Here is a 23,695-nt window from a genome sequence, read left to right as displayed (position 1 = left end):
CTATTCACATATCTGTCAAATGTTGCTATTGTATCTGCTTCTACCTCCTCCTCTGGCAGCGCATTCCTCACTATCCGCAGCTCCCCCAATCTTTGTGTCGTCTGCAAACTTACTAATCAGACCACCTACATTCTCCTTTAAATCATTTATTTATATTCCAAACAACAGGGGTCCTAGCACTGGTCACTGCGGAACACCACTGATCACAGATATCCAGTCAAAAAAACAGCCTTCCCCCGCTACTCTCTGCCTTCTATGACCAAGCCAGTTCTGTATCCACCTTACCAACTCACCATGGATCCCATGTGACTTTACATTCTGCATCAGCCTGCCATGAGAGTCCTTGTCAAAGGCCTTGTTAAAGTCCATGTAGACAGCATCCACTGCCCTACGCTCATCAATCATCTTTGTCACTTCCTCAAAAAACTCAATCCAGTTTTTGAGATACCACCTCCCTGACACAAAGTTGTGAATATTTAAGCCTGTTGTATCTTTCAAAAGAGAATTGGATATTATCGGAAGAATCAGAAAATGGAGAGCGAGAGAGTAAAGGCAGGGGAGTGGGACTAGGTGAGGTTTACTTGAAGAGAACAGTTATGTACAAGAGTTGTTGAATGGCCTTATGTGTTGTAACTGTCCCATGAGTCTATGTATCAGAGAGGAAGGCTGCCTTGATTGGACTGCTACTATCCAGTTTTAGTGCTCTGATTCCTTCAAGAATACTACACTACTCCATACCCCAGAATGTAAAACTAGATTTATCAGGGACTTATATTCTATTTTAGATTTTTATTCAGATTGCAGCAATTTAGAAACATACACTAATACAGTCTGGATGGAGACTATTCAGCCTATTGTGTGTGTAAGACCATAAGAAATAGGAACAGGATTAGGCCATTTGGCCCCTCAAACCTGCTCCGCCATTCAATAGGATCATGGCTGATCCAACATTCCTCACGTGCACTTTCCTGCCCTTTCCCCACAACCCTTGATTTCCTTACTGATTAAAAATCTATCTTTCTCAGCCTTAAATATGCACAAAGACTCTGCCCCACAGCCTAAATGTGCAGCTATTACTTCTTTAATAATTGATTCCAACATTTTTTCCAACAATAGAGGTTAGACTAATCAACCTGTTTTTGCCTCCCTCTCCTTTTGAATAGGGATGTCACATTGGCAGTTTTGCAAACCTTTGATACTTCTCCAGAATCCAAGGATTTTTGGAAAATTGCAACAAATTCATCCACTATCCCTCTGCAGCTACTTCTTTTAGGATCCAAGGATGCAAGCCATCAGGGCCAGGAGACTTATCTGCCTTTAGCCAATTAGTATGTCTAATACTACTTCTCGAGTGATGGTGGTGGTACTTAATTCCTCCCCCATATTCTTTAGTATTAATGGGATGTTTGACATTTCTTCCACCGTAAAGGCTGGTGCAAAATATCCGTTTAACTCCTCTGTAATTTCCTTGTTCCCCATAACTATCTCCCCAGATTCATTTTTTGTTCACTTTGACCCCTCTTTTCATTTTTATATATTTAAAGAAGATCTGACTGTCAGTTTTTATATTCCTCACTAGTTTTCCCTTGTAGTTTATTTCCTCTCTCTTAATTATCCTTTTAGTCCTTTGCTGGATTCTGAATTTATCCCAGTCTTTGGGGCTATCACTGACTTTTGTCTCCTTATTTGCTTTTTCATTCAGCTTAATACTTTCCTTAACCTCCTTGGTTAGACATGGTTGGTTTATCCCTCTCTTAGAATCTTTCCTCCTTACTGGGATATAGTTTGGCTCAGAGTCATGAATTACCTCCTTAAATGTACTGGCTCTTTTATGGATCTCTTTTATTTCCACAGCTACAGGATACTCTTGAACAAAAGGAGGAAGAACTTGCCAGACTCCATGAGGAAAACAGCAAGTTGAGAGAATACCTGAACTCTACTTATGTCAAATCATTGGAGGAGAAGGCCAGGGTAGGTGGTTGTCAAAGTGAATATAAGCTTCAGGACCCTTGGGTCCTATTTGTTTCAGTGGACTTATAAAGCCATTAAGATTGGGATCAGATGTCCTTAAATGTCAAATTCTACATCTTTATGTTCAACCACAAGCTATAAGCGCTGAGGAATGTAATAAATTCCCATTTTGGGGCTGCAGTGTTGGTATAAAACACTCCCAGGTTACTTATGGTGCAGCATTAGATACAGAGTAAAGCTCGCTATACACTGTCCCCATCAAACACTCCCAGGAGAGGTACAGCACGGGGTTAGATACAGAGTAAAACTCCCTCTACCCTGTCCCCATCAAACACTCCCAGGACAGGTACAGCACGGGGTTAGATACAGAGTAAAATTCCCTCTACACTGTCCCCATCAAACACTCCCAGGACAGGTACAGCACGGGGTTAGATACAGAGTAAAGCTCTCACTGAAGTGTCCCCATCAAACACTCCCAGGACAGGTACAGCAAGGGGTTAGATACAGAGTAAAGCTCCCTCTACACTGTCCCCATCAAACACTCCCAGGACAGGTACAGCACGGGGTTAGACACAGAGTAAAACTCCCTCTACACTGTCCCCATCAAACACTCCCAGGACAGGTACAGCACGGGGTTAGATACAGAGTAAAACTCCCTCTACACTATCCCCATCAAACACTCCCAGGACAGATACAGCACAGGGTTAGATACAGAGTAAAGTTCCCTCTACACTGTCCCCATCAAACACTCCCAGGACAGGTACAGCACAGGGTTAGATACAGAGTAAAGCTCCCTCTACACTGTCCCCATCAAACACTCCCAGGACAGGTACAGCATGGGGTTAGATACAAAGTAAAGCTCTCTCTACACTCTCCCCATCAAACTTCAGCATGGGGTTAGATACAGAGTAAGGGTCTCTCTACACTCTCCCCATCAAACTCTCCCAGGACAGGAACAGCACGGGGATAGATACAGAGTAAAACGTCCACACCTGCCTAATACATAGTGCACTGATCCCAGTGTCAGGAGTGTTTGCCCCATCATACCAATGTGTCAGTTTTCATTTCCTGCTCTTGACATCTTTGTCATTTGATGAATGACCATAATCACCATGTTGACTGGAGCTGTTCAGTGTTGTGCATTCACCTCCAGTGGGGATTGGATTGGGACTGCGCCAGGCATACTTTAGATAAGATTTTTTGATTATCAATGAACACATTTTGGTGTCCACTGTGGCTCACGAGCTAGCATTCTTGACTCTTAAGTTAGAAGGTTGTGAGTTCAAGTCCCACTCCAGATTACACTATATAGGCCAACACCTCAGGAGCATATTGAGAGAGTGCTGCGTTGTCCATGGTGCTGAAATATTAAACCGTCTCCCCTCTGGGGAGGATGCCAAAGACCCCAAGGAGCAATTTTAAAGAAGAGCAGGGCAGTTCTCGCTGGTGTCCAGTCTAATATTTATGGCTTGATCCAACAGCACTAAAACAGATTATCTGGTCATTTATCATATGGTTGTATTGGGATCTTGCTGTGCACAAATTACATGCCTGTTTTCGACATCACAACAGTGACTAGACTTCAAGAGTGCTCCATTGACTGTAAAAGGTTTCAAAGTTCTCTTTCTGTTCATGAACATAAGCTTTTGAAAGTTAAAGCATCTCACTATGGCTTTTTTTTTACAGAAATTATTGGCACAAAATGGGCAAAAGAAAGGAGGGATCTTCAAATGTAAGAAGCGCCTGTTTGAGAAGCAGGAGGAGCCTGGTATTTACTACACTGACCAATCAGCATCAGAGAACTTTGCAAAGAGAGGGCGAGGAACTTCCACCTGTACAAATGAAAGTAGCTACCATACTGCCCAAGCTGACCATCATACTCCCTATGTCGAAACCTGGGTGCTCAAAACCTTGGGTTTAAAAGATGCCAACACTATTGATGACAGTTCTTCAGCTAACTATAGTGCCATTATTTCTGAAACATTGGTCGATTACAGCAGAGATCAACTGAAGATGACTGAGTTCAACACGGACCATGCAGTACCGGCAGATTATGTCCAGGATTCTGCATCCCCAATGGATTTCCTTCCTAACCCCTGCCCACTGGATACTTCCTGTAATAAACACCTCTCCCCTGACCCCCATTATCCACCTCTGGCTCACCCGAGCAACGCACTTTACCAGTCCACTGGATCACCCTTTCACACAGGCAAGGCAGCCCCGAATAAAACGGATGTGGCCTTCTCCACCTCACTCAATCCCCACCGCAATGTGAAGACGCATACCTTCTGCCAAGGCCAGGCGTTTGTGCAGCGTGACGGGGAGGGAGGCTGGAGGTTCACCTGGGTCCCCAGCCAGGCTGATTGAGCACTGACACTGTCACCATTACAAACTGTTTACAAAAACATACAAGTTCCCTGCACTTGAAATCTCGCAAGCATGAAGGAGACCAACAGCTTTGCACAAATTACCGACCAGTCTTGAATTTGTCTCTTTTTTTATAAAACTCTGAAAACATAACTCTCAACATTATAATTAGGATAGTATAATTTTACATTGTCCTGAGTGAGACTAGAAGCGTAATCTTTTTCTTCTTCTGGGAGCAGATCATGATTAATTTGGACAAAGATAAAGGAAACACTTAGCAACTTACTGCCAATACACCTTGACACTGTGATTGACTTTTGAACTCTAGGAATATCCGAGAAACACCAGTGTGGATCAATGACCAGATAATCTGTCTCTTTTTTTAAATAGTGTTTTTGTTTGAAGGAAGAATGTTAGCAAGGAAATGGAAAGAATTCCCAGCTTATCCTCTTGAAGTAACGACTTGAACATCCACTTGAAGAGGCAGACATGATCACAGTTTGACAGCACTTGAATAACTGAAATATTTGAGCATATCCACCAAGGGAATTAATACCTCAAAGAGTCGGTCAATTGGAGTCATTTGGTCATGTTTGCTTCAGTTGTTTGAGTTCCATCCAATTGTGATCTCAGCAGTGAAACATTTGGTGGGGCAACCATCAATATAATATAGTTCACCCTTCCTCTTGGATCTCCAATTTGCCTTTTGGATCTCCAACCTGCCTCTCGAAGCTCCTTTTGAAGCTCCAACCTGCCTGTCAGAGCTCTTTTCAGAGCTCCAACCTGCCTGTCAGAGCTCTTTTCAGAGCTCCAACCTGCCTCTCAGAAACCCTTTCAGAGCTCCAACCTGCCTCTCGGAGCTCCAACCCCTTAGTGTCAAAACTATGCCACTTTTCCCAGCAGAGTCAACTGATCAAAAAGGCACAAAAATCTTCCAATATTGAACGTCTTTGAAAATCAAGAGATGAAATTTGTTTGACGTTATTCTGATCACAATTATCTGCGATAAAGTTGAAAATTTAGATCTATATTCTGAAATAAATGCGAAAGGTAATCTTCCCGATAATTAATAGTGATAATTATAGTGAGCCTAGGTCCTAACGCTGTAAATTAGCAGTGTGTCTAGTGACAATGTATTATATTGGATGACATAGAATTTACAGCACAGAAGTAGATCATTTGTCCCAATGGGTCCATATTCCACATTAGCCTCCTCCCACAATGCATCGCCTCATCTCATCAACATTTCTTTCTCCTTCATGTGTTCATCCAGCTTTGCCTCAGATACATCGATAATATTCACCTTAACCATTCCTGGTGGGAGTGAGTTCCACATTCTCACCATTCTCTGGATAAAGACGTTTCTCCTGAATGCCTTATAATTTTTTATTCGTTCTTGGGATGTGGGTGTCGCCGCTAGGGAGGCATATTTTTTCCCATCTGTAATTACCCTTGAGAAGGTGACGGTGAGCAGCCTTCTGGAATCCTGCAGTCCATATTGTGTAGGAACACCAAATGTTCTGTTAGGAAGGGGCTTATTTATTAATGAGGGATTTATCAAAGAGTAATTGTGGTGAAAACCCCTAGTTGTGGTATCCCCCACAGCTGGAAACATTTTTCCAATGTCTACCCTATCTAACCACTTTATAGTTTAAAAAATCTCTATTAGGTCACCATTCAGCCCCCGTTTTGAGTGGAAAAAGCTCCATCTTCTTCATTCTTTCTTGGTGGTTATAAACTCTCAGTTCTGGTGTCACCCTTATAAATCTTTCTTGCACCTTCTCCAAAACCAATACGTCATTTTTATAAATGCAGAGACAGAAATTGTGTTCCGTGCCCCAAGTGTGGCTTAACCATCTATTCCTCTGAAAATGAACCCTCGTGGCATGTTCATTTATGATATAGTTTCTTAATGTTCCCATTTATATACTTATATACTTATTACACCCATCAAGTACCCATTATTACTAAGTCCCCATTATTTGAGTGCCATTCAGTCACTGATTGAGGATAATTAAAATGTGAAACTAATTATTCTTACTAAAAAAGATTAATAAAGAATGTTTCAACAGTTTCCTGATAATCAGTGCCATGTATATAAATGAATTTGATTATTCAGGAGCAGACCCGGGATAGCGAACAGTCTGAAAGCTGAGGGAAGTTGAGATTAATATTGGGCTAAATGTAAAATAGTGATAGCAAATTGATAGCCAATTTTCCACTTGTCCTTCCAGCCTGTCCATTTGGGAAGAAAAGCAGCCAGTGTGTAAAATAAGCTGCCATTTTGTCTTACCCATGTGCAATCACTCCAGACTAATTTTACTCACAGAAACAGAAGTAGGACATTCAGCTGTTCAAGTCTGCTCCACCATTCATTTTGATCATGGCTGATCATCAAATTCTCCCCATAAGATCATCAAATTTTCCCCATATCCCTTGACCCCTTTATCCACAAGGGCAATATCTAATTTCCTCTTGTGCCTATGCTCGCTCTATTGGAAAGATTTGATAGGCATTGTCAATGTCACCAGCATTGTAGACAGAGTCTAGCTGCAGTGTAGAAAAAAAAAGTAATGACCTGACCACGTTTGTTAATTTATGACAGCCTTTCATATCTTTTATAAAAAGAAAGAAAAATGAATTTTCGTAGGTTTCCATGATTCTGGGATGGCCTAAATTGCTTCACAGTCAGCGAGGAACTTCTTGAAGTCTAGTTTGTATTGTAAAAAACCCAATTTGTATAACCAAGCAGCTAAAGACAGCAATATAATAACTGTTATGAGAGTGAATTTTACAGATTTATGCTTTGGGAATTTGGGTGCCGAGATGAATTGGTGCCACGGGGTCTCGGCCCGTCCACTTTGCAATCCTGCTGGGACTCTGTTTGCTGCCTTGGCTTCTCAATGTAGGGCTATGAAGAAAGAGCAGGAGGATGTGACTAATTAGATCGCTGTGTCAGATAGCATAGGTACGATGGGTCAAACAGCCTCCTTCCATGTTGCATGATTCGATGTGATTCACACCTGCAAATCTTGTCAGCTTGATAAATATATAAAATCTGTGATGGATGGCCATCTGGTTGGAACTCAAACTATCTTGTTTGATCTCTGCCCTGTACCAGTTAAAGCAATGATGGCAGCATTACAATTGTTTAAGAACTTGGACTATCATTCATTCTTTACCATTGGCCATTGTGTCAAGTGGGTATATCTCTATTAAATAAGGCTAGGATCATACTGCACTGATGACACTTATGCCAGAATTGGCTGTTGACACACACTCTACTGAGTGAAGACAACTACTGCCAGAAGGACTGTATCCCAGTGAGGGGTCAATGTGGAACTGTATCCCAGTGAGGGGTCAATGTGGAACTGTATCCCAGTGAGGGGTCAATGTGGAACTGTATCCCAGTGAGAAGTCGATATGGAACTGTATCCCAGTGAAGAATCAATGTGGAACTGTATCCCAGTGAGAAGTCAATATGGAACTGTATCCCAGTGAGAAGTCAATATGGAACTGTATCCCAGTGAAGAATCAATGTGGAACTGTATCCCAGTGAGAAGTCAATATGGAACTGTATCCCAGTGAGAAGTCGATATGGAACTGTATCCCAGTGAAGAATCAATGTGGAACTGTATCCCAGTGAAGAATCAATGTGGAACTGTATCCCAGTGAAGAATCAATGTGGAACTGTATCCCAGTGAAGAATCAATGTGGAACTGTATCCCAGTGAAGAATCAATGTGGAACTGTATCCCAGTGAAGAATCAATGTGGAACTGTATCCCAGTGAAGAATCAATGTGGAACTGTATCCCAGTGAAGAATCAATGTGGAACTGTATCCCAGTGAAGAATCAATGTGGAACTGTATCCCAGTGAAGAATCAATGTGGAACTGTATCCCAGTGAAGAATCAATGTGGAACTGTATCCCAGTGAGAAGTCGATATGGAACTGTATCCCAGTGAAGAATCAATGTGGAACTGTATCCCAGTGAGAAGTCAATATGGAACTGTATCCCAGTGAGGGGTCAATGTGGAACTGTATCCCAGTGAGAAGTCGATATGGAACTGTATCCCAGTGAAGAATCAATGTGGAACTGTATCCCAGTGAAGAATCAATGTGGAACTGTATCCCAGTGAGAAGTCGATATGGAACTGTATCCCAGTGAGAAGTCGATATGGAACTGTATCCCAGTGAAGAATCAATGTGGAACTGTATCCCAGTGAGAAGTCAATATGGAACTGTATCCCAGTGAGGGGTCAATGTGGAACTGTATCCCAGTGAGAAGTCGATATGGAACTGTATCCCAGTGAAGAATCAATGTGGAACTGTATCCCAGTGAGAAGTCAATATGGAACTGTATCCCAGTGAGGGGTCAATGTGGAACTGTATCCCAGTGAGAAGTCGATATGGAACTGTATCCCAGTGAAGAATCAATGTGGAACTGTATCCCAGTGAAGAATCAATGTGGAACTGTATCCCAGTGAGAAGTCGATATGGAACTGTATCCCAGTGAGGGGTCAATGTGGAACTGTATCCCAGTGAGAAGTCGATATGGAACTGTATCCCAGTGAAGAATCAATGTGGAACTGTATCCCAGTGAGAAGTCAATATGGAACTGTATCCCAGTGAGGGGTCAATGTGGAACTGTATCCCAGTGAGAAGTCGATATGGAACTGTATCCCAGTGAAGAATCAATGTGGAACTGTATCCCAGTGAGGGGTCAATGTGGAACTGTATCCCAGTGAGGGGTCAATGTGGAACTGTATCCCAGTGAAGAATCAATGTGGAACTGTATCCCAGTGAGGTTTTTAAAACCTTCAGGAGTGGAAGAGGGGGCAAAAATGTGTTGAGAAAATAATGTGCCACGACAAACACATTGTTCTTTGTTGGGAAATGTCCCAATAGGTGACAATTCTAACCAATTAACTTTACTAATATTAAATGTGCTTTGTCAGCACTTGTTTCTGGAACTTGAGGCAGGTGACATTAGTGCTGTGAGTCAGTTAGATTCAGGATCCTGTTCTGGGGCACTGCCAAAGGCAATCACCAAAGGCCTTGTCATATTGAGAGGTTGGGTGCTGCAAAATTGTCATGGTCAGAAGGAATCTTCCAAAATGTCTGGCCGCTGTGGGAAACTTGTTGCTCTATCATTTCAACACTGGCAATGGTAAAGTTTAGACTTAAAAGATTTACCCAATATCCAAAGTCACCAGAAGAAATGCATCTTTCTGGAACCTTTCACAATTTCTGGCTGTCCCAAAGCACTTCACAAACCAATGGATTTTCTTTGGAATGTTGTCACTATTGTAATGTAGAGGTCAATTTGGGTACAGCAAGCTCTCAGGCAAGATGTTCAGAACATGAATTTTTTAGTGGTTTTGTTTGAGCGGTGGAATACTCCCCACTTGTCTTCAAAAATGTTCCCTGGCATCCTTTACATCCTCCAGAGGGAGAAACTGATGGTTTTGGGTTTGCAGTCTGCCCTCTGATAGTGCAGCCTTCCCTCGGTATTGCACTGGAGTGGCAGTCGAGGCATTTGTTTCAAGTCCCAGGAGTGGGACTTGAAACCTCATCTTCTAACTCCAAGGGTTGAGTGCTATCCACTGAGCCATAGCTGACACCAGGATGGGTTTATGCTTCGAGCCAGTCAGTGACTGAGGAGCAGCTGCCAGCTCCCCTGGAGTTTACCTTGTTAGTAGCTGAACCACACAGATCAGCACATTCCCAGCCTCTGATATCTGAACTCAAGTCAAGGCTGGGGTGGGTAGGGATGCGTGGTTAGTTCTGGCACCCTGTGTAATGGAGGGACCATTGGAGCAGGAGTTCCTACTGGACAAATGTCTGTCTCAGCTGCGATAGTCTTTGCATTACAATAGAGTATTAGCATGCAATGTATGCTCACACATGACTACTGATCAATTGTGTGAGATACTTAAAAATGCCCAATACCTAAAATTCCCGGGATTGTTCTCTGGTAAGGATTCAGGAGAGGAGGGAAGAACATTGTATCTGTCTCTCTTCCTGTCTCATTCAGCTCTTTTGCCATCTCAATGTTCTCCTTCTCTCTCCCTACCGACTGTCTCTTTTTGGCCACCTTTGTGTTCTCTTTCTTGCACATCTTTCTGTGTCTGCCTCATCTCTCTTTCTCCATTCTCTCCCTCTCTCTCTCTCTTTGTCCATCTCTTTTTCTCTACCCAATTTCCTCTTTATCTCTTTTCACACCTCTGCCTCTCCCTTCATCTCTTCTCCACTTCTTTAGTTCTTTACCTCTTTCTCTCACTCTCTGTCTCCCTCTCACTCGGACCACTCTGTGGAACCTCCACCAGGCTGCTATTCTTTGTAAGTGAGTCTATGCAATGAGCATTGGAAGGACATTTGACTCTGGAAGGCATCACCATCAAGCCTAATCATTAAATGCATCTAATTCCAGCATGCGTTAGTGGATAGTGATGAGAAAATAGGAGGAGGAATCCTGGCTGGTTTCTCCAGATAAATGGTTGGAGGCACAATTGAATTGCTGACCAATCATGATGTTCTGATTCACCTCTTTTGTACCTTTTCACCTTGGTCGTGTCCTGCATTGTGTGTGTTGGCCTTTGAACTTTGTACTTGAACATCGGAAATATAATTCCTGAATTTCCACCCACAGACAGCTAACCACTACCAGGAGGGATAGACTGTGCTCCAAACAGAACACTTTAATTCTGTCAGTTACCAAATAAATCGCAAAAACACTGCCCAGAAATTGTTGTCTTTAAATATAACCTGGCAATCAGGCCTGAGGAGACTGGAGATGTGAGAGATTGCACCCTGAATTCTAACCGAGGAATTAACCATTGTATATAATTGTGCATTTTGTATAGATTTAATGTTTATGTGAGAATTAACTTTGCTTTTTTTTAACTCTACCAATGTTTGTCAATCCTTAAACTTTAAGTTGGATGTAAACATTTTTGTACAACTCCATTCTGTTCTGTCTGAAACATAGGACAATTAAAATGACTAATTTTGTTCTGTTTCTAGGTTTTTCTGTATACTGTTCAAAATAGAGTTTCAAAGCAGGAAAGGTTAGGAACTTAGGATCAAGAGGAGGCCATTCAGCCCCTCAAGCATGTTCCACCGTTCATTTAGACCAGGGCTATATTATTCCTCATTTTCATTCTCCAGCCTTTCAATCCATTATTCAGTTTAGAAATTGCTAGTTAGATTATTATGGCACCCTGACTTGGATTCAAAATTTCCCTAAGTACTTCATAAGCATTGAAGTACTTCTGAAATATAACCACTGCTTTATTGTCGGAAAACAGCTTTAGATGGACACTGGACATTATGATTCAGTGAAATTCATATTGCATAAATTACAAAAGACTTGTATGCAGATATTGTAAGTAATTAAGAAAGCTAATAGAATGTTTCTGTTTATTGCGAGGGTAATTGAAATGTAAAGCGAGGGTGGTTATACTTCAGTTATGCAGGGCATTGGTCAGACTGTATCTGGAGTACTGTGCCCAGCATTGGTCTTGTTCTGATGCTCTCAAAGGCCATGAGTGATCACCAGTCAATCTCCCTGTGGGCTTTGTGGCATATGAGTTGCCGACTTGAGCGAGCGGAGGCTTGCCCAATGTGAAGCAGTAAGCGGGGGTCTTTGAATCTGTTACTCTACCCAGTTGTTATAGGTCCCGAGGTGAAGACTACCTGACTGTAAGCTTCAGATAGGACCCTTCCCTTTGGTTCACAATAAAGGGTGTTGGTGACGGGAAACTGGTGTTTGGCCAAATTACTACTCCTTATTTAAGGAAGGATGTAAAAGCATTAGAAGCAGTTGAGAAATATTTACTGAATTAATTTCAGGAATGGGTGGGTTATCTTATGAAGAAAGATTGGACAGGTTGGCTTGTATCTGCTGCAGTTTAGAAGAGGAAAAGGTGACTCGACTGAAACATAAAGATCCTGAGGAGTCCTGACAGGGTGGATGTGGAAAGGATGTTTCCTCTTGTTGATGCTGGAGGAAAATTGGAGGCTTCAAGAATTGGATCACTGAATCTTTGGAGCCACCTCATGAGTGACTCCACTTGAGTATGTTAATTGATGACAAACCAAGAAACAGTCCTGGACGTTTTTAATTGAAAGCTTAATCTACTCAAGAAGTTCAAAGACATAGTAATAATTTATGTGGCCTTTTAAACAGCAACATGACAGAACTACAGTCATACATCCTGAAATTTTTCATTAGTAAATCGCACAGCCACTGCTCAGTGTGGGATCATTAATGGACTGTGCCGATGAAAAAGGTGGTTGAGGCAAAATTCTTCTGGAGCATTACCAGAGCAGTTGCAGCACAGGTTAGAAACAACCTCAACATTCAACACTCCCAGGACAGGTAAAGCACGGGGTTAGATACAGAGTAAAGCTCCCTCTACACTGTCCCCATCAAACACTCCCAGGACAGGTACAGCACGAGGTTAGACACAGAGTAAAGCTCCCTCTGCACTGTCCCCATCAAACACTTCCAGGACAGGTGCAGCACAGGGTTAGATATAGAGTAAATCTCCCTCTATACTGTCCCCATCAAACACTCCCAGGACAGGTACAGCATGGGGTTAGATACAGAGTAAAGCTCCTTCTATGCTGTCCCCATCAAACACTCCCAGGGCAGGTACAGCATGGGGTTAGATACAGAGTAAAGCTCTTTCTATGCTGTCCCCATCAAACACTCCAAGGACAGGTACAGCACGGGGTTAGATACAGAGTAAAACTCCCACTACATTGTCTCCATCAAACACTCCCAGGCCAGATACAGCATGGGATTAGATGCAGAGTAAAGCTCCTTCTATGCTGTCCCCATCAAACACTCCCAGGACAGTACAACACGGGATTAGATGCAGAGTAAAGCTCCTTCTATGCTGTTCCCATCAAACACCCCCAGGACAGGTACAGCATGGGATTAGATACAGAGTAAAACTCCCTCTACAATGTCTCCATCAAAAAATCCCAGGATAGGACAAGAAGATATGGACGGAATGGTCAAATGGGCAGAAAAGTGGCGGATAGAATTTAACCCTGAAAAATGTGAGGTGGTACACTTTGGAAGGAGTAATTTGACAAGAAAGTATTCAATGACTGGTAGGACATGAGGAAGTTCTGCGGAACAAAGGGATCTTCGTGTGTTTGTCCACAGATCTCTGAAACCAGAAGGGCATGTTAGAAGAGTGGTGAAAAAGGCCTTTATCAATCGAGGCATAGATTACAAAAGCAGGGAAGTCATGGTGGAGTTGTACAGAACTTTGATGAGGCCACAGCTAGAGCACTGTGTGCAGTTCTGGTCGCTACATTGTAGGGAGGAGGTGATTGCACTGAGGGGGTGCAGAGGAGATTCACCAAGATGCTGCCTGGGGTGGAACATTTAAGTTATGAAGAGAGGTTGTGTAGGCCTGGGTTGTTCTTGTTGGAGCAGAAAAGACTGAGGGGTGACTTAATCGAAGTGTACAAGATTATGAAGGACATGGACAGAGTGGATAAGGAACAGTTGTTCTTCTTAGTTGAAGGGTCAGTCACGATGGGACACGATTTCAGTGTGAGGGGCAGGAGATTTAGGGGGGATGTGAGGAAAAATCTTTTTACCCAGAGGGTGGGGACGTCTGAAATGCGCTGCCTGGGAGGGTAGAAGAGGCCTAACATCCTTTAAAAATTTCTGGATGAGCACTTGGCACATCAGAACATCCAGGGCTATGGGCAAAGTGCTGGCAGACGGGATTAGGTGGGAGTTCAGGTGTTTCTAATGTGGCAGTGCAGATCCAATGGGCCAAAGGACCTCTTCTGCACTGTATGATTTTATGATTCCAGGTACGGCACGGGGTTAGAAATAGAGTAAAGTTCCCCCTACACTGTCTTCATCGAACACTCCTAGGACAGGTACAGCATAGAATTCTGATGCTTGTGGTCATGTTAGATTATGGCCATGGTCTTTACAGAAACTGGGAATCTGAGTTACTCCTAGCTTCTCCCAGGCTCATTTCTCCCCATTTACAAACATACGACTAAGGAGCAGGAGTACGCCACTTGGCCTTTGAACCTGCTCCGCCATTCAATTAGATCATGGCTGATCTGACTGTAACCTTCTGTCCACCTTCCAATAACCTTTCACCTTTTTGTCAAGAATCTATTTACCTCTACGTTGAAAACATTCAAAGACTCTGCTTCCATTGCCTTTTGAGGGTGAGATTTCTAAAGACTCATCAGACTCTGAGCGAAACAAAATTCTCCTCATCTCTGTCTTAAATGAGCAACACCTTATTTTTAAATAGTGATCCCTTGTTCCAGATTCTCCCACAAGAGGAAACATCCTTTCCACATCCACCCTGTCAATGTCCCTCAGGATCTTTATGTTTCAATCAAGTCGCCTCTTAGTCTTCTAAACTGCAGAGGTTACAAGCCTAGCCTGTCCAATCTTTCTTCATAAGACAACCCACCCATTCCTGAAATTAATTCAGTAAATATTTCCCAATTGCTTCTAATGCTTTTGCATCCTTCCTTAAATAAGGAGACCTATAGTAATTCGACCAAACACCAGTTTCCCGTCACCAACACCCTTTATTGTGAACCAAAGGGAAGGGCCGTGAATGAGGCTTACAGTCAGGTAGTCTTCACCTCGGGACCTACAATAACGGTCTGGGTAGAGTAACAGATTCAAAGACCCCCGCTGACTGCTTCCCATTGGGCAAGCCTCCGCTCGCTCATACACCACAAAGCCCACGGGGAGATTGACTGATGATCACCCATGGCCTTTGTGAGCATCAGAACAAGACCAATGCTGTGCACAGTACTCCAGATACAGTCTGACCAATGCCCTGTATAACTGAAGTATAACCACCCTAACTTTACATTCAATTACCCTCGCAATGAACAGTAACATTCTATTAGCTTTCATAATTACTTACAATACCTGCATACTTTCGTAATTCACATACTATGGATTTCACTGAGTCATAATGTCCAGTGTCCATCTAAAGCTCTTTCTCTACCTTCAGAGACTACCAGCAGCGAGGCCCACTCAATGACTTCTGCTCCCAGCTAGGTCAGGGCATCTTCCAGTGTCCTTAAATCTCCCTGGTCTCATCTATTTGACCAGAAAATGAGCTCTTACCAGCATCCTTTCTGATGGCCAGCAGAAAACAGCCTTTTCCTCTGCTGTTTCCAGCAGCTGCTATTTTCCTGTCTCTCTGTCCAGGGTCTCTGAGTTACATGTTACAGATAGAATCATTGAGTCATCCGGCGCAGAAAAGGCCGTTCAGCCCATCGAGTCTGCACCGACAATACGACTAAAGGCACGCTAATCCAATTTTCCTGCACTTGTCCGATATCCTTGTCCTTGAATGTTATATTTCAAGTGCTCATCCAAATAATTTTTAAAGATTGTCAGGTTTCCGGCCTCCACTACCTTCCCAGATGCATTTCTGATTCTCACTACCTCTGAGTGAAAAAGATTTTTCTCAAATCCCCTCTGAATTTCCTGCCCCTGGCCCTAAAACTATGGCCCCCTCGTGATTGACACCTCAACCAAAGGGAAGAACTGTTTCCTATTCACCTTGTCCATACCCCTCATAATCGTATACCTCCTCCATCATGTCCCCCTTTAGCCTTCTCTGCTCTAAAGAAAACCGTCCAAGCCTATCTGGTCTTTTCTATAGCTGAAATGCTCCATCCCAGGCAACATCCTGGTGAACATCCTCTGTACCTGCTCTACTGGTACCACATCCTTCCTATAGTGAGGTGACCAGAACTACACACAGTATTCCAACCATGGTCTAACCAACACTGTACAACTCCGACATTATCTCCTTGCTCTTATACTCTTATGCCATGACTGATGAAAGCATATGCCTTCTTCACTATCCTATTCATCTGCTCTTCATGGATCTGTAAATAATTGCCCCAAGATCCCTCTGTTCTTCTGAGCTTCAGTGTCCTTCCATTCATTAAATACTCGTCCTGTTTCTTGGAAGTTAGTGTGAGTTTGCAACAAAACTTCATTGAGATAGTGAGGAACATGCATCAGAATTCTGTGCAACTTTTGCTGTACCTGTCCTGGGAGTGTATCTGGAGAGATACATGCCAGTTTTCAGTCAGAGCCTGACACTCTGACAAATATTCCATCCTTCAATTCTGCAGACAGTGTGGTGTAACATATAAATGCAGCGTGGAATTTTCAGTTGTGCTGAGAAGCTAAGGGGAGATATAATAGGCAACTAATACATTAAAATAAGTTATGTTTAGTGGAAAATGATTTTAGTTTGTTATTGAATAAACTGGGATTGTTCTCCCTGGAAAGATGGAGGCTGAGGGGCGACCTGATAGAAGTTTATAAAATTATGAGGGGTATCGATAGGGTGAACAGTTGGAAGCTTTTTCCCAGGGCAGAAATGACAATTACAGGGGGCACAAGTTCAAGATAAGGGGGGAAAGGTTCAATAGAGATGTGCGGGGGAAGTTTTTTACACAGAGGATGGCGGGGGCCTGGAATGCACTGCCAAGTGAGGTGGTTGAAGCAGTTACGTTAGCGACTTTTGAGACTTATCTTGATAGGCTTATGAATAAATGGGGGATAGAGGGATATAAGCGGTTGGTTTAGATAGGTAAAGGTGATCAGTGCAGGTTTGGAGGGCCGAAGGGCCTGTTCCTGTGCTGTATTGTTCTTTGTTATGGGAAAAGACTAAAAATATAAAACCTTGTGTGATTTTCTGAGACGGTCACTGGGAAATTCATATTTCTTTTTATAAGTTATTGGTCCCTACAGAGATGGTGACAATTTTCAAAATATTAACTTTTCTCTTCATTTTTCCTGCTCCAGATCCCCATCATCTTTCAAAGCTACATTTCCCCAGTTCAAACCAACCTGCAACTGTCGAAGGATGCAAATTCAATGTCAAGATACCTGTGATATTTTGTTAGTTCTTTACGTTGGACAAATACTAAAAATTGGGGTCGGACCATTCAAAACCCATTTCACACACAGCACCAGACAGATTCTATTATGACCATTAAGCCGTACACACAACTAAAAAGTCAGAGGAAAGGTCAGATGCCTTGTTGTCAGGCGTGGGGGGTGGTGGGGGGGGGGGGGGGGGGGGGGGTGGAGCGGGGGCGGGGGGGGGGGGGGGAAGGCAGGCGCAGAAATCTGCACATTGACCCTGCTTCGAAAGATAGGTATCACTGATGAATTGCTATGAGTCTGGACCAGGTATTACCCAACCATAAAAACCTCGATTCAGAATCCGGGCTTCAAAGTAAATAAGGCACACCTTGTAATCACTCACTGGTTGTCATAGCAACATCCAAATGAAGTTCATGCGAAGTATTTACTTTCTGTTCCTTCATTATTAATTCATTTAATTTGACTTTTTAAAGGATGATAAGGACCTCGTTTGAAGGGGTGGAGTGAAGGCTAATTCTTCCTCAATTGATGTTTTGATTCCAATGACCTTTGTCATCTCTCCAGTCACTAAACTGTTGACATTTTATATTTCATATTAAAGGGGTTATTGTTTTCTTGAAAAAATGTTGGCAGACTCGTATTCGATCAGTTTACTACAAACACCCATTAAATCGCATTGAAACACTCTGTTATTTCTGATCTTACCAAGGCGCAGTGAGAACCTAGAGATGGAGCAGTCGCAGAGACAGAGAGGTCAGAGTGTTCCCAATGGATGGAAACTAGGAATTGTGGATGTGCGGAGAAATTTAGGAGTCCAAGAATAGGAAACATTAGGAACGAGTGGAGATGTGCAAAATGTCAAATTCGAAAGGTTAACGGAATGCTGGTCTTTATCACAAGGGAAAGAAATTATGTTATGGTTTTATAAAGCTCTGGTTAGACCACATCCAGAGTAACTGTGTTCAGTTCTGGCCACCTTGTCTCACGTAAGATATTTTAGCATTGGAAGGCGTGCAGCGCAGTAGCGGGTCTAAAATAGTTACAGTAAGAAGTCTCAGAACACCAGGCTAAAGTCCAACAGGTTTATTTGGTAGCACGAGCTTTCGGAGCGCCGCTCCTTCATCAGGTGAGTCACCTGATGAAGGGGCAGTGCTCCAAAAGCTTGTGCTACCAAATAAACCTGATGGACTTTAACCTGGTGTTGTGAGACTTCCTACTGTGCTTACCCCAGTCCAACGCCGGTATCTCCACATCATAAAATAGTTAAATTATGAGGACAAGTTGCATTTACAAGTCTTGTATTTTCTTCAGTATATAAGTTTAAAGGGCGGGGAGGTGATCTAATTGAAGTGTCTGGGATAAGTAATGGTCTAATCAGGTAGATAGAGAGAAACTATTTCCTCTGGTGGTGGAGTCTGGATCAAGGGGACATAAATTTAGATGTAGAGCCAGGCCGTTCAGTCAGGAAAAGAATGTCTTCACACAAAGGAGAGTGTAAATCTGGAACTTTCTGCCCCAGAAACTTCATTGAAGGCTTCGGGGGGTGGGGGGGGGGGGGGGGGTGGGGGGGTGTTGGAGGGAAGGGGGGGGTCAATCAAAAATGTCGAATCTAAGATTGATAGATCTTTGTTAGGCAAGGGGTGTTGGGGGTTACAGAACTAAAGTTTTAAAGTAAAAAGTTTATTTATTTGTCACAAGTAAGGCATACATTAACACTGCAATGAAGTTATTATGAAAATCCCCTAGTTTCCACACTCCAGTGCCTGTTTGGGTCAATGCACCTAACCAGCACATCTTTTGGACTGTGGGATGAAACAAGAGCACCTGGAGAAAACCCACGCAGACACGGGGAGAACGTGCAGACTCCGCACAACAATGACTCAAGCCGGCAATCGAACGCAGGTCCCTGGTGCTGTGATGCAGCAGTGCTAACCACTGTGCCACCATGCTGCCCCAGGCAAGCAACTAAGCCAGACAAATGAAATTAATGTATAAATAAGTCATAGGGGAATGGTGAAACGGGCTTGAAAAAATTAAATGTGTTCCGATGTTCTGGTCAGAGAAGATGAAAAATTAGTTCATGAAGACACCCTTCAAAACCACTGCCTACCAGAGCTGAATGTTTCCTGTATGAATCCTAAGTGCTAATATCACACAGTGTAGATTGAGTAAATAAATCTGGAACAAGATGCTTATAAACTGATTTACATTTATATAAATCAATCTTTTTGCATTAAGATATAGCTATAGAATCACAATAGAATGTCATTCAGCTCAACAAACCCACACTGATTCTTTCTCCATTGTAATTGCTTTTCCATTTAGAATGCTGTATGTAAACGAGTCACGCTGTAATTACACTACCTCAGCAGTGGAGGTGCTGTGGCTAACGTAATAAGGTGTTTGTAACACTGAGACATCAATGAGGATTCATTTAGGCAAGGGCGGGGAACACGGAGAGAGAACTAGCCAGCGATGATAGGAAACTGGGTGTTAATAATGCTGAACTTAATACCAGCAGTAGGATCTGGATTTCAGAAATGGAGGTCTGGTCACTGATGAAAGAGGCTGTGAATCCAAACTGAGGAGTGGGCAGCATCATTCTCTCTATTGTTCACATACGATGGCTGTGCAACACTGCCCTCATTTCACAAAGACATTGTCGAGACTGGTGGTCCATTGAATGTCAAAGCAATCAGCACAACACGCGTCAGTTTGGGTTATCATTTCTGTCATGAGAGTGTAGATATTGACTGCACCATTTCCACATTGATGAATGTTGCAAATATACAGTTCCGAATGCAATTTCACACCTTTGGCTGGACCAGAAGAAGGTTTTCTACAGGAAGGTGACAACAGCACAAGGAACAAGGGAAGCTTTGCTGACATTCCAAACACAGTAACGGAGAACGCTGGTGAGCTAAATTTAATTAACTTAGGCTATCAGTAATCCTAAACTGCATATACACAGATATTGATTTGATTTGATTTATTATTGTTACATGTATTAACATACAGTGAAAAATATTGTTTCTTGCGCGCTATACAGACAAAGCATACCGTTCATAGAGAAGGAAACGAGAGTGTGAAGAATGTAGTGTTACAGTCATAGCTAGGGTGAAGAGAAAGATCAACTTTATACGAGGGAGGTCCATTCAAAAGTCTGACAGCAGCAGGGAAGAAGCTGTTCTTGAGTCGGTTGGTATGTGACCTCAGACTTTTGTATCTTTTCCCCGAAGGAAGAAGGTGGAAGAGAGAATGTCCGGGGTGTGTGGGGTCCTTAATTATGCTGGCTGCTTTTCTGAGGCAGCAGGAAGTGTAGACAGAGTCAATGGATGGGAAGCTGGTTTGCGTGATGGATTGGACTACGTTCATGACCTTTTGTAGTTTCTTACGTCTTGGGCAGAGCAGGAGCCATACCAAGCTGTGATACAACCAGAAAGAATACTTTCTATGGTGCATCTGTAAAAGTTGGTGAGAGTTGTAGCTGACATGCTAAATTTCCTTAGTCTTCTGAGAAAGTAGAGGCGTTGGTGGGCTTTCTTAATTATAGTGTTGGCATGGGGGAACCAGGACAGGTTGTTGGTGATCTGGACACCTAGAAACTTGAAGTTCTCGACCCTTTCTACTTTTATGTTGCTTCCATCCTGAGCCCAGATGACATTTCTGTCACTCACCCATTTCTTTTACCACAATCATTTAGAGAACTTGTACCAGAAATGCACATTTGTACTTGAGACATGTTCCTATCTGTCTCTGTTTTATCTGATTTATGGTCTCCCCTCAGTCTCCAACTTCTGAAATTTGTTTTGGTCTATTTTTATATTTTAATGTTTTCACAGTTGATCTTTTCAAGTGCCCGTGATCATAGAGTCATAGAGAGTCATAGAGGTTTACAGCATGGAAACAGGCCCTTCGGCCCAACCTGTCCATGCCGCCCTTTCTTTTTTAAAACCCCTAAGCTAATCCCAATTGCCCGCATTTGGCCCATATCCCATATCCATCTTACCCATGTAACTATCTAAATTATTTTTAAAAGACAAAATTGTACCCGCCTCTACTACTACCTCTGGCAGCTTAATAAAATTGCCCCTCTGGACACTTTTGTATCTCTCCCCTCTCACCTTAAACCTATGCCTTCTAGTTTTAGACTCTCCTACCTTTGGGAAAAGATATTGACTATCTAGCTGATCTGTGCCCCTCATTATTTTATAGACCTCTATAAGATCACCCCTCAGTCACCTACGGTCCTGAGAAAAAAAGTCCCAGTCTATCCAGCCTCTCAAAGAACAAAGAACAAAGAACAATACAGCACAGGAACAGGCCCTTCGGCCCTCCAAGCCCGCGCCGCTACCCGGTCCAGGATTGAATCCTGAATCCAGGATCCCCGCCCAATTTTCCAGCCTATCTACATCCTAATATCCTATCCACCGAGCTGTCCCTCGCAGCTACGATGCTTTGTTCATCACAACCTATTAACTCACCCCCACCCCCCCATTCCAGACCATGTGATCTCCAGGGAGAGGCAAAAACCCAGAGTGAAAACCCCAGGACCAATATGGGGAAAAAAAAATCTGGGAAATTCCTCTCCGACCCCCTGAGGCGATCGAAACGAGTCCAGGAGATCACACTGGCCCTGATCAGAAAATGCTTCCCAACCCTATTCATTTCCACTTCTGCTTTACGAACACCATCTGAATTCCCTGCCCCCGAGACAGGTTCCCAACTATCCGCAGTCTCGCTCTGTACTGGCACCAGCAAAATGATCATAGAATGAAGCCTTGAAACGAGAAACAAAGAACAATTAGCCCACGCCGCTCCCTGGTCCCTCCATTCCCATTCCGTTCATATAGCTGTCTAGATAAGTCTTAAATGTTCCCAGTGTGTCCGCCTTCACCACCTTGCCCGGCAACACATTCCAGGCCCCCACGACCCTCTGTGTAAAATATGTCCTTCTGATATCTGTGTTAAACCTCCCCCCCTTCACCTTGAACCTATGACCCCTCGTGAACGTCACCACCGACCCGGGGAAAAGCTTCCCACCGTTCACCCTATCTATGCCTTCATAATTTTATACACCTCTATTAAGTCTCCCCTCATCCTTCGTCTTTCCAAGGAGAACAACCCCAGTTTCCCCAATCTCTCCTCATAACCAAGCCCCTCCATACCAGGCAACATCCTGGTAAACCTCCTCTGTACTCTCTCCAAAGCCTCCACGTCCTTCTGGTAGTGTGGTGACCAGAACTGGACGCAGTATTCCAATTGCGGCTGAACCAACGTTCTATACATCTGCAACATCAGACCCCAACTTTTATACTCTATGCCCCGTCCTATAAAGGCAAGCATGCCATATGCCTTCTTCACCACCTTCTCCACCTGTGACGTCACCTTCAAAGATCTGTGGACTTGCACACCCAGGTCCCTCTGCGTCTCTACACCCTTTATGGTTCTTCCATTTATCGTGTAGCTCCTCCCTACATTATTCCCACCAAAATGCATCACTTCGCATTTATCAGGATTGAACTCCATCTGCCATTTCTTTGCCCAAATGTCCAGCCTATCTATATCCTTCTGTAGCCTCTGACAATGTTCCTCACTATCTGCAAGTCCTGCCAGTTTTGTGTCGTCCGCAAACTTACTGATCACCCCAGTTACTCCTTCTTCCAGATCGTTTATATAAATCACAAACAGCAGAGGTCCCAATACAGAGCCCTGCGGAACACCACTAGTCACAGGCCTCCAGCCGGAAAAAGACCCTTCCACTACCACCCTCTGTCTTCTATGACCAAGCCAGTTCTCCACCCATCTAGCCACCTCCCCCTTTATCCCATGAGATCCAACCTTTTTCACTAGCCTACCATGAGGGACTTTGTCAAACGCTTTACTAAGGTCCATATAGACAACATCCACGGCCCTTCCTTCATCAACCATTCTGGTCACTTCTTCAAAAAACACCACCAGGTTAGTGAGGCATGACCTCCCTCTCACAAAACCATGCTGACTATCGTTAATGAGTTTATTCCTTTCTAAATGCGCATACATCCTATCTCTAAGAATCTTCTTCAACAACTTCCCCACCACGGACGTCAAGCTCACCGGCCTATAATTACCCGCGTTATCCTTCCTATCTTTCTTAAATAACGGGACCACATTAGCTATCCTCCAATCCTCTGGGACCTCACCTGCGTCCAGTGACGAGACAAAGATTTGCGTCAGAGGCCCAACGATTTCACCTCTCGTCTCCCTGAGCAGCCTTGAATAGATTCCATCAGGCCCTGGGGATTTGTCAGTCTTTATATTCTCTAACAAACCTAACACTTCCTCCTTTGTAATGGAGATTTTCTCCAACGGTTCAACACTCCCCTCCGAGACACTCCCAGTCAACTCTCCTTATAACTCAATCCATCAAGTCCCGGTAGCATC

General features: G+C 43.3%; 1 protein-coding gene across 1 annotated transcript in view; it reads left to right on the top strand.

Annotated features, from left to right (window-relative positions):
• gmnc (geminin coiled-coil domain containing) overlaps window positions 1–4,338 on the top strand; it is a 143,385-nt gene extending 139,047 nt beyond the window's left edge. Inside the window, exons 6-7 of the mRNA XM_078203852.1 lie at window positions 1,855–1,971; window positions 3,658–4,338. Coding sequence (XP_078059978.1) covers window positions 1,855–1,971; window positions 3,658–4,338 — 798 coding nt within the window. The remainder of the gene's footprint in view (window positions 1–1,854; window positions 1,972–3,657) is intronic.
• Window positions 4,339–23,695: the final 19,357 nt, after the last annotated feature.

This window comes from Mustelus asterias, chromosome 3 (genome assembly GCF_964213995.1).
Source record: "Mustelus asterias chromosome 3, sMusAst1.hap1.1, whole genome shotgun sequence".
NCBI lineage: Eukaryota > Metazoa > Chordata > Chondrichthyes > Carcharhiniformes > Triakidae > Mustelus > Mustelus asterias.
The sequence above is the reverse complement of the archived record's forward strand: the minus strand, read 5'-3'. Positions and strand labels throughout refer to the sequence as shown.